Source organism: Xenopus laevis, chromosome 3L (assembly GCF_017654675.1).
Source record: "Xenopus laevis strain J_2021 chromosome 3L, Xenopus_laevis_v10.1, whole genome shotgun sequence".
NCBI classification, from domain to species: Eukaryota; Metazoa; Chordata; class Amphibia; order Anura; family Pipidae; genus Xenopus; species Xenopus laevis.
In genome coordinates this window covers 130,614,688-130,631,892 of record NC_054375.1, presented here as the reverse complement: position 1 = coordinate 130,631,892, position 17,205 = coordinate 130,614,688, and the positions used below count along the sequence as shown (strand labels likewise).

The window sequence follows — 17,205 nt, the reverse complement described above, 5'->3', positions numbered from 1 at the left end:
ACGAATTCCGGTAAATCCTTCGACTTCCAAGTCGAAGGATTTAACTTTGATGGTCGAATAATTAACCCTCGAATTAATTAACCCTCGATATTCGACCCATAGTAAATGTGCCCCTTAGAGTTGTAGTATTTCTGGTCAGGGGATCTCTGAAGCAGCACACAGACCATCACGAAATGGTGGTTAAAGGCAAGAGATGGCAATATTTACTTAAATATATATATTCCAGTTTGCTAATATAGTCCAGTTTTAATATATCACTTGATATGATATAAATCTGTTGCGTAGGTATTCATTTTGGGGGTATAGTTTTCCTTTAAGGCCAAAAAGACACATAGTAAAGTGAAGGGTTACACTACCAGTTTCATGTTGAGCATCGGGACTTGGCATATAGCTTGACATACTCCAGAGATGGCAATGAAAACCTGGTAAAATAGAAACATTCACAATTAAAATAAACAAATTTCTCATAAATAGCAGAACATTCATAACAGAAGAAATCTATGTGAATTATCACCTGTAAATCTACCTGCACAAAGAACAGACTGATAATACTCACATGAGCAATGGGCATGTTTATCTCTGGGAAGAATATAAAGAGCATGAAGAAGGGGGCACAGACGATGAGCCCTATCCCACACAATACTGCATCCACAGCAGGATTCCCCTTCTTGTAACGCTTGCTCAATTCCATGCCGATAATAAGTCCCATTAGATCAGCTGCACATCTGATGATTCCGTAGATCAGGCTAGGAATGGAAATAGCATATCAGAAAGGGCCCAGAAAGAAAAAAGGACAGAAACCAAATCTTTGGACAAACGGTGAAAATAAAAGTATCTGTGAGATGGAAACTGCAGAAACAGGAAGGTTTGTCTTGTGTCAATTATCATATCGATATCAGGTATCAGTTCTGAACTTAATGGAGCTGCTATTAAAAGTCTTCTATCAACCCGGCCAAACCCACCAGTCATTATTACGTTTTTTTAGAAAATCTGCATTGCATTACTAATAAAGCTATCCTAAGAGAATGGGATCTATTTTGCATATTTTAGAATGTACTGCGAGTTTAAACATTATTGGGCAAATATCTGATAGAATCAGGAGCAAATCAGATCCTATATAACATACACAACACTAAAATCAATAATTTAAGATACATTTGTAATTTTTCTGGGGAGAAGGAAAGAATTGGACCAGTGGCAGACAAATTTAACACAGGGCCCTTTGTTGGATTTAGCAGACACCTGATAGGTCATGTTCCCTGGACTATAAGGGGCCCCTGTATTGCTGCATAGGCTGCAAAAATATTATGTCTGTACCTGAGTAGGACTAAAGTCTCTGGGGCAAATTCACTAAGATTCGTAGTTGCGCCAGGCGTAACTTCGACGCACTTCGCTACACTTCGCCAGGCGTAGTTTCGCCAGCGCTTCGCAAATTCACTAAAATCCGAAGTTGCGCTCAGGGGTAGCGTAAGGTTGCGAAGTTGCGATAGCATTGATTCGCTAAGTAAAGCGAAGTTACGCTAGCGAAGGCTAATTTGCATACGCCGCCAAATTCAAATTTCAATGGAGGAATACGTAGAATCACTACAAATGACTAGAAAAGCTTCAAAACATCAAATAAAAATTTTATTTTGCCCTACACATGTGCCCACTGTCTAGGTAAGTTGCCATGAGTCAGGAAATGTAGGGGGGAAGGAGGGGAGCCCCAAAAATTTTTTCGATCTTTTTCAGCCTATCACCCATAATGTAGAAAACACGCCAGCGTTTTTTGGGACTTAGAAATTTTTTGACTTTTTTGAAGCAATCCCTATCTACTCTATTGCGCTTCGCCTGGTCTGAGGTGGCGAAGGAAGTCTAGCGTAAAAGGTAGCGTTCAGTACACTGCGCGCGTTAGTGAATTTGCGTAGTTACGTCGCTAGCGAAACTTCGCCAGGCGTAAGGGTGTGAAGTAACACTAGCGAAACTACGCCAGCGTTCGTTAGTGAATTTGCGCAGTAACGAAAATGCCAAACGCTAGCGAAGTAACGCTAGCGTTCGGCGCTTCAGCGCTTAGTGAATTTGCCCCTCTGTAGGTAATGGTATACACATTAAAACTTCTTTCGTTAATAAAAGTAGAACTTACTTATCATAGTTGCAGCCTGTGGTCAAACAATGTGACTGAATAGGCAGCACTTTCTGGGCTTGTTCAATTAATCCGGAGACCCAGCTATTCTTTGCACCATACACACAAGCATAGCATAGAGCGCCAGCTGTGGAGGTGAGAAAGCTACAACTGAAAGAGGAAAGAGTTCAAGTTAGTGACCAACATTTTTTTTTTACATTTCTCTGGCTATTTATCTCACATTAAAGGACCAATAATACTAAAAGCAAAGTTATTTTTATCAAGCTAAAGTATTGATTCTTATTTCAATGTGTTGGATGAGCTGCTCTAAAAAAGATAACATCCAGTTTCATGTACAAAATGCTTCAGTGGGGGGGAAATAAAAGCCAGCATACAGTCTTCATAAGCTCTTTAGAGTATATTGTCCTTCCTTCCATTGCTTGTGTTATGCTTTTATTATTGACCCTTTTGTCGAATTAGTATTGTTTTTATTGGTTTTCTAAACTAAATATATCCTGTTGGAAATGCAAAGGATTGAAACTCCATGCTTATTCTTTTTTTTAGCTAGAAAAACAGAAGACACACTCACTTGGTAAGCAGTTCTTTCAGGCCAGAAAAGCAGGAACATTGTAATTTATCTTCTTCATTTTCATTCTCTTCTTCGTCCATGCCTCCTCGTTGAGGATTCTTCATAATTATTATTGCCAGCGCCAAACCAAATAGGCCAAGTCCAGGGGTTGTCTGTATTAGAATTAAGATTATAGCTATTAGTGACAGCACCTTGTATATATTAACTGATCTGACCTAGAATAACATAATTATTATGCTTGGGTCATATTATATAACCCCCCATCAAATAGAACAGTCCTGAAGAGATGTAATATTTCTGGTTTGATCCATAGGGGCAAATTCACTAAGATTCGTAGTTGCGCCAGGCGTAACTTCGCCACACTTCGCCAGGCGTAGTTTCGCCAGCGCTCCGCAAATTCACTAAAATCCGAAGTTGCGCTCAGGGGTAGCGTAAGGTTGCGAAGTTGCGCTAGCGTTGATTCGCTAAGCGAAGCGAAGTTACGCTAGCGATGGTTAATTTGCATACAGCTCCAAATTCAAATTTCAATGGAGGAATACGTAGAATCCCTACAAATGCCTGGGAAACCTTCAAAACATCATATAAAAAATTTTTTTTGCCCTACACATGTGCCCTCTGTATAGTTAAGTTGCCATGAGTTAGGAAATGTAGGGGGGGAAGGAGGGGAGCCCCAAAAAAAATTTTTGATCTTTTTCAGCCTATCACCCATAATATAGAAAAAATGCCAGCGTTTTTTGGGACTTAGAAAAAATTTGAACTTTTTTTGAAGCAATCCCTATCTACTCTATTGCGCTTCGCCTGGTCTGAGGTGGCGAAGGAAGTCTAGCGTAAAAGGTAGCGTTCAGTACACTGCGCGCGCTAGTGAATTTGCGTAGTTACGTCCGTTGTGAAAATTCGCCAGGCGTAAGGGTGCGAAGTAACACTTAGTAACACTAGCGAATTTACGCCAGCGTTCGTTAGTGAATTTGCGAAGTAACGAAAATGACCAACACTAGCGAATTGACGCTAGCGTTAGGCGCTTCGGCGCTTAGTGAATTTGCCCCATAGTCTTTAGTAGAGGAATTAACTTTAATATCCGGCACAAGAAAATATATTCCATTTAATTATTTTTAGCTAATATATATCAATATAGTACAAGACTGAAACCTATTATATAATATTCATATTATAGCATATAAAAATACTATTTAAATGTTTCCTTACTTTGAATATGTGAATCTTTAGGACCCAAAAAAGCAATGATTTTTATAAAGAGTTATTTTACTTACCCATAGTGCATAACGCCAGTGTGAAGATGCCAAGTCGATTACTGGTATTCCAAAGAGGCAAGCAAGGATACTGTAATAGAAGGAAAATGAAAATAGACATAAGTAAAGCCGCATATTGCAATTATTTACAGTAGTGGATTGGGTTATGGCCTACACATGCATTCATGAGAGGAGCCAGTGTCGGGCCAGACCCCCTCTCCCGATGCTCTTTTTTTTAAAAAAATATTTCCACGACGTGCAGCGCCCTGTGCTCTTGCGCGCCGAGGGAGCGCTGTGGGTGCGCCGAGGGGCCCCATATGCGTTTGCACGCTGCATGGAGCGTCAAAGTAGGGAGACGAGGGGGACAGGGGAGGCCTGTAGGGGGGCCCTGGACTGCAGTCCCAGTGGGCCCCGGGCCCCCCAGAGGAGCATTTGGGAATTAAATGGTAAAATGAGTTTGCCACATAAAAACACCCAATATGAGGCATGATCTAGTACTTACCAGCAAACTGTCTTAATGCAAGTGTAAAATCCTAGCACCCGAGTTCTCTGGTCAGGATAAAAAATATCGACAAACACTATAGGAGCTGCGCTGAAGCAGCATTCCGCCATTGAAGCCACAAACAGTCGTGCAAGCAGGAACAGCCAGAACCCCTAGAGTTGGGAAAGGCACAAACAAATGCAACACTTTATTAAGATTCAGAACGAATACCAAAAAGGGATTTTACAGGGATGCAATGGAGAGATTATGTGTAAAATCCAGCTAAACCTTCATTTGCATTATCTAATTCTGCTATTGAATGGCTCAATTAGTGGGGGGGGGCTTCTGGCCATCCTCATGTCGAGGCAGCAGATATTTTGTCTTTCCCTCCAAAATTGATTTGGAGAAAGTTAAATTTCCCTTTCTAAACTAAATAAACTGAAGCCAATGAGAAGGATTTGTCAAAATAAAGTTACCGGAGGAGAACTAATTTGTAAAACTATCTAAATAGAGTAAATAAAATGGGTTGAATGAATAACAAATAAGCACACAGTTACCTGCTTGGGAATAAATGTGCATCCGAAGGAGAACGAGGAATAGAAGAATAGTCCAATGCACATTACCATCTTCTGATTATAGCGAGATGTGGCATAGCTTAAAGATGGTGAAAGGATCACTTTGGTGCAGAGAAACGCTGTGGGGGCAAAAAGAACATTGTGAGAGAACAGTATACTGGCTGAGACAACAGATGCATAAATATGGGCCACCCCTAAAAGGATTCATGTACTGATATTATAGGGGTTATGTACTGTATAGTGATGGGCGAATCTGTCCCGTTTCGCTTCTCCAAAAAATTTGCGAAACGGCAAAAAGTTTGCAAAAAGGCATTGAAGTCAATAGGCATCAAAATCATTTTGATGCGCAACAATTTTGACACAAGCAACAATTTTTTATGCAAGACTCTTTTGTCCAAATGCATTAAAGTCAATGGATGTCCAAACAATTTTGACACGCGGCAATTTTCCAGGGCGGATTTTCGCTGCCATTTTGCAAAACATTTCCAGTCTGCGAAATGCTATAATTCGCCACAAATCCATGGCCTGCAGAGTAAATTCGCCCATCACTAGTTATGTAATATAAGTGCAATGCTTGTAACAGTTCACCTATAGCAACCAATCTACTAGTAGCATTTACTGGTCATCTGGGCAAACGTTGTGCCTTTTATACATATGGTGATATGAGTTGAAAGAAAAAACATCATAGTGATTGGACTTAAAGACAGACATAGACAATAAAATGAAAAGTTTTGTCATACCTAAAGTTATGAATTCTGCTGTGATGTCCACGGCATGAAAGTCTTTTATAATAATAGGTAGAACAGCTATAAGATGAAAAAAAGAAGACATTTTTAATACAAATGCTGACGGCACCTAAGGCAATTATTCGGATTCCCCACTACCATCATAACTATAGATAGTCCAATTATGCTCTCCTATATTAAATATTAATGTTAAACAAATGGGATGTTCATCTATAAAATGACTTGCCCTCCAAATCTTCCTGCAGACGGCCTTTTGCTACCCTTGGAAATCTCACTCTTATAGCTTTGTCTTATGGTATAAATACCCCTGAATATGCTTTATTAATAAAACCTACTTAGGCCAAAATATTTGTCCCAATGCAGTTACACCGCACACACTGAGCACTAACTTGGTTGAACTGCTTACCCATGAATATAAACTGGTCCACAAAGTCTACAAAGTTCAGGTAGGCATATAATGCGACCATCAACACGGCACGTTGATAGGAGATCTGACGGGGAGTCTTCTTCTCTTCCTTCTGCTCATAATTAATCTCTTCATGTATTGCATTGCTCTCTATGTCTGGCTCTTTTGGACTTTGTTGTGAGTTCTTGGAACGTTGAAATGAGTTGAATAAGTTGAATAGTAGAGTAAAGATTCTGAAAATACTGAAATGACAAGACAGATAATGTTAGAGCCGTGAATATCCTGCAAATTCTATGCTTATTAATGTTGCTTAGTGATGTCATGGGTTATAATCGCTGCTAAGTGATATAATTTGCTTCACATGACTCTAAAAAATAATGTACCCTCAAGAGTTCCTTGTACTTGATCCAAAACAAAGATATAATTAATCGTTATTGGAAATAAAACCAGCCTATTGGGTTTATTTAATGTTTAAATGATTTTCTAGTAGACTTAAGGTATGAAGACCCAAATTACAGAAAGATCCATTATTCAGAAAACTCACACTCTCACATAGATAAACTATATATTCCAATATCTTTACTCATTGTACATATTAGTATCACAATAGCCTTGGATATTATGTCTGTCCAAGAAATCATCCAAGCCATTCTTATAGGCATTAACTGAATCAGCCATCACAACATCACCCGGCAGTGCATTCCACAACCTCACTGTCTTGACTGTGAAGAACCCCCTACGTTGCTTCAAATGAAAGTTCTTTTCCTCTAGTCTAAAGGGGTGGTCTCTGGTACGGTGATCCACTTTATTGAAATATAGATTCCTGCCATCTGTCTATAATGACCTCTTATGTATAAAGATTAATCATGTTCTCTCGCAAACATAATTTCTCCAGAGAGAACAACCCCAACGTTGACAGGCAATTAAAGTGCTGAGCTTGTTTAGTACCTGGGATTAATACCACCTGGTGCCACACTATAGGCAGGATTTATGAAAAATCGAGTTGGAGTTTTTCTCAGTTTTCTTAGATACAGAAAAAAAAGTATTTTCAGAAACCTCAAATAGTCTGAATTTATTAAAGGAAAAAAAACACGAGAAAGCTTGAAAAAGCTGGCATTCCGCCAACAAGGTCACTGGTAGGTTTATTTTTTGGAAATATAATATGGGCTATAATGTTATTATTCTGAGTGTGCAAGTTGTTCCCTTTTTGTTAAAGATACCAAAAGGAAAAACATGGAAATATCCGAAAAGTTTTTTTTCCCGTTCTGAAGTGACCAAAAATCGGATAAAAAGCAGCTTTGTTTTTCACGAGTAAATGTAAATTTACTGCTTGAAAACTCTTCATCTTTCAGCCAGTGAAGGACCTTAAACATTAAATAACATTGTTTGATCTAATGGACGCTTGTTTTCCTGTCACAATGAAATACTATTCACAGTTGTCACTCAAATCTCGGAGCCGTCAGATCACAGACTAGGGCCAGGTTTTGCAAATCATTGCTGCTATTTCCCAGCATAATAGTGCAGCAGGTCCAGAATGGGGTTATATAGAAGCACATTGGACTTGGACAGTAAGTAGGTAGGTTGCCAACAATGCAATAATTATATCAACCACTCAAAATAATGACAGCAGAAATTCACATTTACTGATTGTATCACAAATAGTGTACATACATACAAGAGATATAGTAGGGAGAGATAGTCAGGCCCAGATTTGTGGAAAGGCCACCTAGGCCCGGCACTAGGGCAGCAGGACTTTAGGGGGGCGGCATGCTGCTCAACCACACCCACATTGGTTAAAAAAACACAGGGGTTACGCTGGATATGCAATAATTTTTTAAATTTCCCATGCGCCATTCCCCATTGCTCCAGTCCAGATGATGAAAATTTGCACGCATATAGTAACAGTGGGATAATAGTCTCTGGGAAGGGAGTGTGACTGTGGGATAGCAGGTATAGTAGGGAGAGATGGTGTCTATAGTAACAGTGGGATAATAGTCTCTGGGAAGGGAGTGTGACTGTGGGATAGCAGGTATAGTAGGGAGAGATGTGCCTATAGTAACAGTGGGATAATAGTCTCTGGGAAGGGAGTGTGACTGTGGGATAGCAGGTATAGTAGGGAGAGATGGTGTGTATAGTAACAGTGGGATAATAGTCTCTGGGAAGGGAGTGTGACTGTGGGATATCAGGTATAGTAGAAAGAGATGGTGCCTATAGTAACAGTGGATAATAGTCTCTGGGAAGGGAGTGTGACTGTGGGATAGCAGGTATAGTAGGGAGAGATGGTGTCTATAGTAACAGTGGATAATAGTCTCTGGGAAGGGAGTGTGGCTGTGGGATAGCAGGTATAGTAGGGAGAGATGGTGCCTATAGTAACAGTGGGATAATAGTCTCTGGGAAGGGAGTGTGACTGTGGGATAGCAGGTATAGTAGGGAGAGATGGTGCCTATAGTAACAGTGGGATAATAGTCTCTGGGAAGGGAGTGTGACTGTGGGATAGCAGGTATAGTAGGGAGAGATGGTGTCTATAGTAACAGTGGGATAATAGTCTCTGGGAAGGGAGTGTGACTGTGGGATAGTAGGGAGAGATGTGCCTATAGTAACAGTGGGATAATAGTCTCTGGGAAGGGAGTGTGACTGTGGGATAGCAGGTATAGTAGGGAGAGATGTGCCTATAGTAACAGTGGGATAATAGTCTCTGGGAAGGGAGTGTGACTGTGGGATAGCAGGTATAGTAGGGAGAGATGGTGTGTATAGTAACAGTGGGATAATAGTCTCTGGGAAGGGAGTGTGACTGTGGGATATCAGGTATAGTAGAAAGAGATGGTGCCTATAGTAACAGTGGATAATAGTCTCTGGGAAGGGAGTGTGACTGTGGGATAGCAGGTATAGTAGGGAGAGATGGTGTCTATAGTAACAGTGGATAATAGTCTCTGGGAAGGGAGTGTGGCTGTGGGATAGCAGGTATAGTAGGGAGAGATGGTGCCTATAGTAACAGTGGGATAATAGTCTCTGGGAAGGGAGTGTGACTGTGGGATAGCAGGTATAGTAGGGAGAGATGGTGCCTATAGTAACAGTGGGATAATAGTCTCTGGGAAGGGAGTGTGACTGTGGGATAGCAGGTATAGTAGGGAGAGATGGTGTCTATAGTAACAGTGGGATAATAGTCTCTGGGAAGGGAGTGTGACTGTGGGATAGTAGGGAGAGATGTGCCTATAGTAACAGTGGGATAATAGTCTCTGGGAAGGGAGTGTGACTGTGGGATAGCAGGTATAGTAGGGAGAGATGGTGTGTATAGTAACAGTGGGATAATAGTCTCTGGGAAGGGAGTGTGACTGTGGGATAGCAGGTATAGTAGGGAGAGATGGTGTCTATAGTAACAGTGGGATAATAGTCTCTGGGAAGGGAGTGTGACTGTGGGATAGCAGGTATAGTAGGGAGAGATGGTGTCTATAGTAACAGTGGGATAATAGTCTCTGGGAAGGGAGTGTGACTGTGGGATAGCAGGTATAGTAGGGAGAGATGGTGTCTATAGTAACAGTGGGATAATAGTCTCTGGGAAGGGAGTGTGACTGTGAGATATCAGGTATAGTAGGGAGAGATGGTGCCCATAGTATAATTTATGTATAAATTATAGAACTCTAAAAAGTCTGTATGGGTGGTCACTGGATTCATCCAAAATATAAAATGAATAGAGAATAGTGTACACACACGCAATATACCATATTGGATCAATTTTTAGCAACAATCTCCAATGTTAACTAAATATTCAACAAATGAGAGTCTGAATATTTCTGTATATTTTCTCTATGGATAAATTATTAAATTATTTTCCATATAAACCATTCTGACAGTTGGAAAGGGAAGGGGGAGTTAATTTTATGAGATATCATATTTAGACTCAAACTCCCCTCCCATGAAGTTCATAAGCCTTTTATTCCCATCATTAGTGGTGATTAATGAACAGACCATCAACTGCACAACAGGTAAGTCTGTTCCTTTCTCTGTGTCCATATTCCATTATGTATCTGTAGACTTGTGTTTGGGCAGCCTCTGTAACACCCAGGGTGCAGCTAATATCCAATTAGAATTAAAGTGTTTATTACAGGGGTAACGGCTGTGCATTTAAAGGGGAATTCAAGTACTTTTTGAACCTGGAAGATGATCCGTACATTTGTGCTTCTGTGTGATCTTTTGTATATTTTGTATACTTTAGAGGCATAATGGCCATTGCAATATCTGATATTTGTAAAAAGGATGATAGAGAAACATCCACAAATTCTTTTCTTAAAAAAGCAGGTGCAAATCAGTGGCTTAGACAAAAGGGACCACAGGCAATGATGGATAGCTGGAACCAATTCTGTGGTTGTTGGAGGATGTTGGGAATTGCAGAAGAGAGAGAACTGGGCAAACTGGAAATTAACACAAACATGTATAGACGGGATACAATATAAATACCATTTAACTTTTTCATGTAAGTGGTTCCTCTGAGACTGGGGATTCTCTGTTGCGCTCTGCCTGTAAACTAGCCATTCATCTTAGCACAATAAAAAATCAACATACATGTAACACATGCAGTGTCGGACTGGGGGTCCTGGGCCCCACTGGGACTGTTACCTCGGGGGCCCCCACACAGTGTCGGACTGGGACACCAGGGGCCCACCCAAAGACCTTAGACCAGAGGCCCACTATCAGTACTATTATTCTTCCTCATATTATAATCTATTATTCCATCTATTTAGCCTCTTTGTTCTCATAGAAATTGGTAATGACCATGAAATAGGCCAAATGTTTAGCAGCAGGAGGGTCCACTGACTCCTTGGCCCACCGGGACTTTTCCTGGTATCCCTGTGGGCCAGTCCGACATTGAACACATGGATGAATAAATGACTTACATGGGGGATAGATGCAGTTATTATATATCCAGGCCAAACAGAAGCAGTGCTCGGGCAAAAAACAAATGTCAATCTAGTCCCTGCACCTCCAGCAGCCTTCTATGGATTTTACATTATAGGCAGCCAAGTATCAAATGTGAGGTGCACACCTCTCATAAATACAATGCTAATGAACACAGGCAGCAATGTATTCCCAGGCTTAAAGACCCGCACCTATTTGCACTTTGCACCCTGCCCCAATGCACAAGAAATGATCCCTATAATCTCTATAACTGTACTATTGAGCATTACATATCCCCCCCCCACGTCATGGAATTTTTTTTTTAATGAAATGGATATATTAAATGTCTTTTACTAGTGCCCGACAAAGCTGTTTTAAAATAGACTGAAGCAAGAGCAGAGTCTTAGGATAGGACTACACAGGCGACTTAGATGCGTTTCCGTCAGATCTGACGCGGGGCTAGAAAACGCACGCATCAAGTCGGATGCGACAGGAACAAGGTAAGTAATATTAAGTCGGATGGTGTCGCAACGGTGCAACTTGCAGCATTTGCATCCGACAGTCATGTCACGTCGGATCACAGTTGCGACACCATCCGACTTTATATTACTTACCTTGTTCCTGTCGCATCCAACTTGACGCGTGCGTTTTGTCGCCCAGCGTCAAAACCGACTGAAGCGCATCTAAGTCGCCCGTGTAGTCCTACCCTAAGGGGGTTATATTCCAATAGGCTATAAATGTTCAACCGCAATATTCACAAATGCCAGTGTCTGAAGGAGAGAGACCCCTGGTGGATTGAAAAGGGATCAGCTATAATAAAAGGATATGAGAGCTTAAATGAATAATGAAAATATATAACATTATTTGGCCATTAATTGTACAGAGCTGCGCAATACACTGGTGATTAAAATACATGTTAATTCAGAATTGGCACAGTGGTTTCTTGAAAAGTTACCAGTGTATAAAACAGTAGAATCTGTATGAGTTCCATAGCAAAATATCACACATACATTCTCTGTGCACTACTGTACTGGGGCACCATCAGCACCTCTCTAGCAGAGTACTGGGGAGAACCTCTACTTCCATTATAAGCACCTGGGAGCCTAAATGGGTGCACCCAACTCACCTAATATACTAACCTAACTAATCTTACACTCCTCATCAAAACCTCACTAAGTGCTCTTCTAGTTTTTACTCATAGAGAAACTTAAATGGGTTGTTCACCTTTAAATTAACTTGAAGTATGATGTAGAGAGTGATATTCTGAGACAAATTGCAATTGGTTTTGACATTTTATTATTTTCAGTTTTTGTGTTATTTAGCTTTTTATTCAGCAGCTCTCCAGTTTGCAATTTCAGCAGTTTGGTTGCTAGGCTCCACATTCCCCTAGCAACCATGCATTGCTTTGAATAAGAGACTGGAATATGAATAGGAGAGGCCTGAATAGAAAGATGAGTAATAAAAAGTAGCAATAACAATACATTTGTAGCCTTACAGAGCATTTGTTTATAAGATGGGGATCAGTGACCCTAATTGGAAACCTTAAAATAATAAGAATATAACAGTTGCTTAGATTTGGACATTCTGTAGCGCTAACTTGGGCTATACAGGCCAATGGGGTTAATGTTCAGCTACTGCTTAGAGCATGGGTTACATGTGACTCTAACACCCCAGGCTAGGGCCTTTGCTAAGTGGAAGAATACAAGTGTGGTATAATGCAACTACAAGTCTCACAGGCTACTGTGCTATACAACAGGAAAAGAATGGGTTCTGGGAGGTTCTTGCAGTCAAACAGAATAAACTTTTATTTGTCAGAGACAAATGATCCACAGGTTACTTACATCAGTACAGAGGCATTTGCAGAATATATAGGCACACACATGGCTCACATAGAGCTTCAGAGGTAGATGCAGGTGCATGATCTGTGGATGTAGTCAAGGCAGTACAGCGCCTCCAGGCAGAAATACCTCACACGTGGTCTGGATCTCACCAAGTGTAGGGGTCAGGGAGGAGAACCTAAAGCCTGACATCCTATCCACTGTGTCCCTTCACTGTAGGCAAATCTTACAGCCTGGAAAGCTACTCCCTGCTACACCTCCTTGATGGAGCACAAAGCTGCTCTTTCTTTCTTCCCTCACTGTCTTACTCTCCTAGAGAGTCTATAACATTATATTCCTGACACTCATTAGCCTCATTCACGGGGTCCCTTTCTCTCCGACTTTTCTCTCCAGAGGTATTGGTCCCTCTAGAGCACATTGCTTCCCTGGGCCTTGCTGTACCCAGAACCCCCTGGGAAGTGGACAGAGGTGGGAAGTGGGCGGGAGGATGGTAATCAGAGTGCCCTGGACCCTTCTGAAGATTTTTTTGCAGGGGGGCCCGGCGCACTCTAGTTATGCCACTGGTTTTTATATACTGGTTCCAGAACCCGGGTAAAGGGTTCAACTCCCAGCAACTCCCGGTAGGCACAATACAAGTAGACTCTATATCTTCAGATGGGGCCCCACTTATGAAATGGAGAAAGGGATACCATTCTGGTATAAGCAAACAGCAATCACTCTTTATCAAATAACTTTGGGTGTCAGTGGTTCTTTAAAACAACAGAACAATGTAATAAACAGTTGGTAAACATTCAGGATGCCAATTACTTCCAATATGCAAGATGTGTGCTCAGATGATAAATTCCATGAACAAGTAGTGGCAGCAGGACATTTATACAGATACAGCACTTACAGATCATTTCTGATCCTTGATAGTCAGCTTTCTCACTGGGTTGCATTGCCTGCCTTGTGGCCACCAACTCCCCATCCCTAGGCAAAGCCCGCAGAGGTGACTTACTCCAGGATCTACCTAATTCTGAGCCTAACTGCTCGGGTCCCTATAATGGCAGCAGAGGTGCCGCAGGGTACTAATCCCTCACTAAACTTCTCGTTGGAGCCCTAGCTGCTCACTAATTTTTCTAATCCTGACTGTCACTCCTATAGTGACCTATTACAGTTTCTAACCTGGAACTTGCGTCTTCTATACTGAGGCCTACCTCCACCTCAGGCCCTAGCAGCGGCACCCACTTCCCCCAGCTAGTGGGTGTACTAGAAAAGAGACAGAGCCCATGTGGGCATCCCCTTTTATAACCTCTGGGGATCTACTCCCCCTCCCCTCTGGGAAAAAGGACCCAACCTATCTGGCCAACTCAATCCCTGGGCATAGAAAAACCTTTACCCTATTACATACCAATTACATGTAGATACATATCTTCACAGTTGTGCAGCTGGTGTTCCAACAAAATGGCATGCACTTTACTCTTGGGGTGTCATATGAGGCAGGGACATATCTACAGAGAATGCAGGAGTCACACGGACCTGAGATGGTTTTATGGGCACCTTACTGGCCCATGTATGAGAGACTCAACACACAAACCTATATACAAAAATATAAAGATACTTGTGGATAGTGGATAGGAAGTAACTAAAGGCAGAAGTGGTTGGGGGTAAGAAGGAAAATGTGTCTCAGAATATCTTTGTTACACTTTTAAAATAAGAGAAACTGCACCTCCTGCTCTTCCCACAGATTCTTGTTTCAGTGGTATAATGCAAACTCCTAACAAACAACAATATAATACAGATATTACAAACCATTATTCATTGTCATCTCTCTCTTTCGTAGGTGGTGACAGAATGGAAAGGCAGAACGTATTCTCCTGCCTGATTCTTCTTGTGCTGATATTATATTGTGGTCTCTCTTGTCCGAGAAGATCGGGAAGTGGCATTAAAAAATATTTCAAAATCAGCGACTTGAGCAGGGGAGCCAAAAAAAGGTCAAAAGTGACCCATTCTCCTGTCCTCGGACACCTATTCTTCAGAAGTAAGGAGCTCGATGTGAACTTTAACTTCACCGAGGAATATGAGCTTTATACAGAGAATCTGTACAGATTCCCGGACGGACTTTACTACCCATGGCGCTCCCAGCTGAATGATACTGCCGGCACGGAGGAGTTTATGAACGGGTGCCTTAACACCACCGTAGAGAGAAACAAGGTCTGGATCTCTGGAATGGAAGAAGAGGACGAAGGGGAAACCTATATGAGTGTAGGCATGCAGGTCCTACAGTTTCTGTGTTATGAAAACTATGTAAAGTCTACCAATGGGGCAGTGACCTGCACAGGAGGACTGTGAGTCTTCATAGGTGTCATTCACCTCCTTTTTTTTACTCAGAAAGGGAGTTAATGGGAACTAAAGCCTGAATTCTGTATTTCATATATTCAACTAAATATACTCGCCCAGGGGTTCAGCAGCTCTATAAAAGTAAAGGTCTAAGGCCTTCTTTTGAGGGTAAAAAACATTAACAAAAATGTAGGTTTTATGCCATAGAATGCAAAATGCACTTGAAGGAGGCTGAAAATGTACTCGAACAGACAGGAATATAAGCACCCTACAAATAGTTTAGCCTTTTAGAGATCACCAAAGTGTTCCATAACCTTTAGGATGCTGGATGAAGTTGCAGCGTTGATCCGACGCAACGCAACTGTCGGATGCAGACGCAGCGTGCAGTGTCTGCATCCAACAGTCGTGTTGCATTGGATCAACACTGCGACACCATCCAACAATGCATCAACTTACCTTATTTCCGTTGCATTAGATTCGACACTGGCGTTTTGTTGCAGCGCATTGGATTGCGCCGAAAACGTCCATGTAGTCCTACCCTACTACAAACACAAGCCCTTCAGCTGGGACTGATTGTGACTTCTAATAGCCTTATAAAAGACAACAGGATGCACATTATGTTCTGCATTATATACACATCAGCAGGAATTATGGGAAATGACTGCTGTTTAGCACACACGACAGTTGGAGGTTTCTCCTTATTATAAATGTTAAAATATAAATGATGAAATAAAAATCAAATTAAACTAAATTTTATTTCCCATCAACATTTATCTTATTGGAAAATGAAAGGAGACATATACCCCAACTATGACAACCTGAAATTTCCCAAAGAGCTCTGCTGAGCACTTTTGCAATTTATATATTGTGTGTTTCAGTGTGCTCTATGCAACAGAAGAGAACAATCCCTGTTTTGTTTAAAGGGTAAGGCATTTTTTAGTAGCTTAAAGCACAAAATGTCTCAGGGGCAGATGTATCAAGGGTCGAATATCGAGGGTTAATTAAGCCTCGATATTCGACTGCCGAATTAAAATCCTTCAACTTCGAATATCAAAATCGAAGGATTTTGTGCAATTCGTTCGAATTATCGTTCGATCGAAGGATTAAATCCTTCGCATCGAACGATTCGAAGGATTTTAATCCATCGATCGAAGGATTATCCTTCGATCAGAAAATTGTTGGCAAGCCTATGGGGACCTTCCCCATAGGCTAACATTGGCCTCGGTAGGTTTTAGGCGGCAAACTAGGGGGTCGACGAAATTTTTAAAGAGACAGTATTTCGATTATCGAATGGTCGAATATTCGAACGATTTTTAGTTCGAATCGTTCGATTCGAAGTCAAAGGTCGTAGTCGAAGGTCGAAGTAGCCAAAAAAAACATTCGAAATTCGAACAATTTTTCCTCTATTCCTTCACTCGAACTTAGTGAATGGGCCCCTCAGTGTCCTTAATATATCAATACTGGGTGAGAGCAGAGAACCTCTTTTCTTTGTCTGGATGAATTTTGTGTTCACAGCCTAATGGTTTAAAATTGATCACAACTTTCCCTTTATTGCTATAAGCTCTTGTGACTCTTGTATATACTTTATGGGGGGGTATGCATTTACAGAGATGACTTGCCATGATCCAGTAACCCATAGCAACCAATCAGCAGTTAGTGTCTCTGGTCTAGTAGAGCAAGAACAACAGCATGGATGGGGTTTATTGATTGCTATGGGTTACTGGGAAACATTGCTCATGTTACGAAATGAACCTCTTTGTTTCTTTTCATCTCCCCCTCACCTAATATTTATTATTAGTACAACAGAAACATTTGTATTATAGATGAGCCCATCCCAGGGTTCCTTTAGGCCCAGTCTAACCACCACGTGTGACTGATTCCTGCTGCCTTACAATCAGCTTTTCCCGTGTGCAGTAACTGTCAGGCTCTGGCTCCTTGGCTTGTGCTCGGCTTCTGCCTTGTCAGGAATCCAAATTGACTATTAATCAAACTGCCTGCTATTGATACGAG

At 41.3% G+C, this 17,205-nt stretch overlaps 1 protein-coding gene across 1 annotated transcript; it reads right to left on the bottom strand.

The window, feature by feature from the left end:
- Positions 1-361: 361 nt before the first annotated feature.
- LOC108710315 (protein spinster homolog 1) lies at positions 362-10,364 on the bottom strand. The gene is made up of 9 exons (XM_041585584.1): positions 10,288-10,364; positions 6,146-6,387; positions 5,734-5,799; positions 4,976-5,112; positions 4,440-4,591; positions 3,959-4,028; positions 2,691-2,842; positions 2,123-2,272; positions 362-746 (listed from the first exon to the last, which is right to left on the bottom strand). Exons 1-9 carry the CDS (start codon positions 10,362-10,364, stop codon positions 362-364), a joined length of 1,431 nt encoding a protein of 476 aa, XP_041441518.1.
- Positions 10,365-17,205: the final 6,841 nt, after the last annotated feature.

Excerpts from the sequence above, each read along its gene's own strand:
- LOC108710315 (XM_041585584.1), bottom strand. The coding sequence starts at position 10,364 with ATGCCTCTAAAGTATACAAAATATACAAAAGATCACACAGAAGCACAA. Across the intron at positions 5,800-6,145 it reads GGACCAGTTTATATTCATGG|CTGTTCTACCTATTATTATA; the intron begins GTAAGCAGTTCA and ends TTCATCTTATAG. Across the intron at positions 2,273-2,690 it reads CTGAAAGAACTGCTTACCAA|TTGTAGCTTTCTCACCTCCA; the intron begins GTGAGTGTGTCT and ends TTCCTCTTTCAG.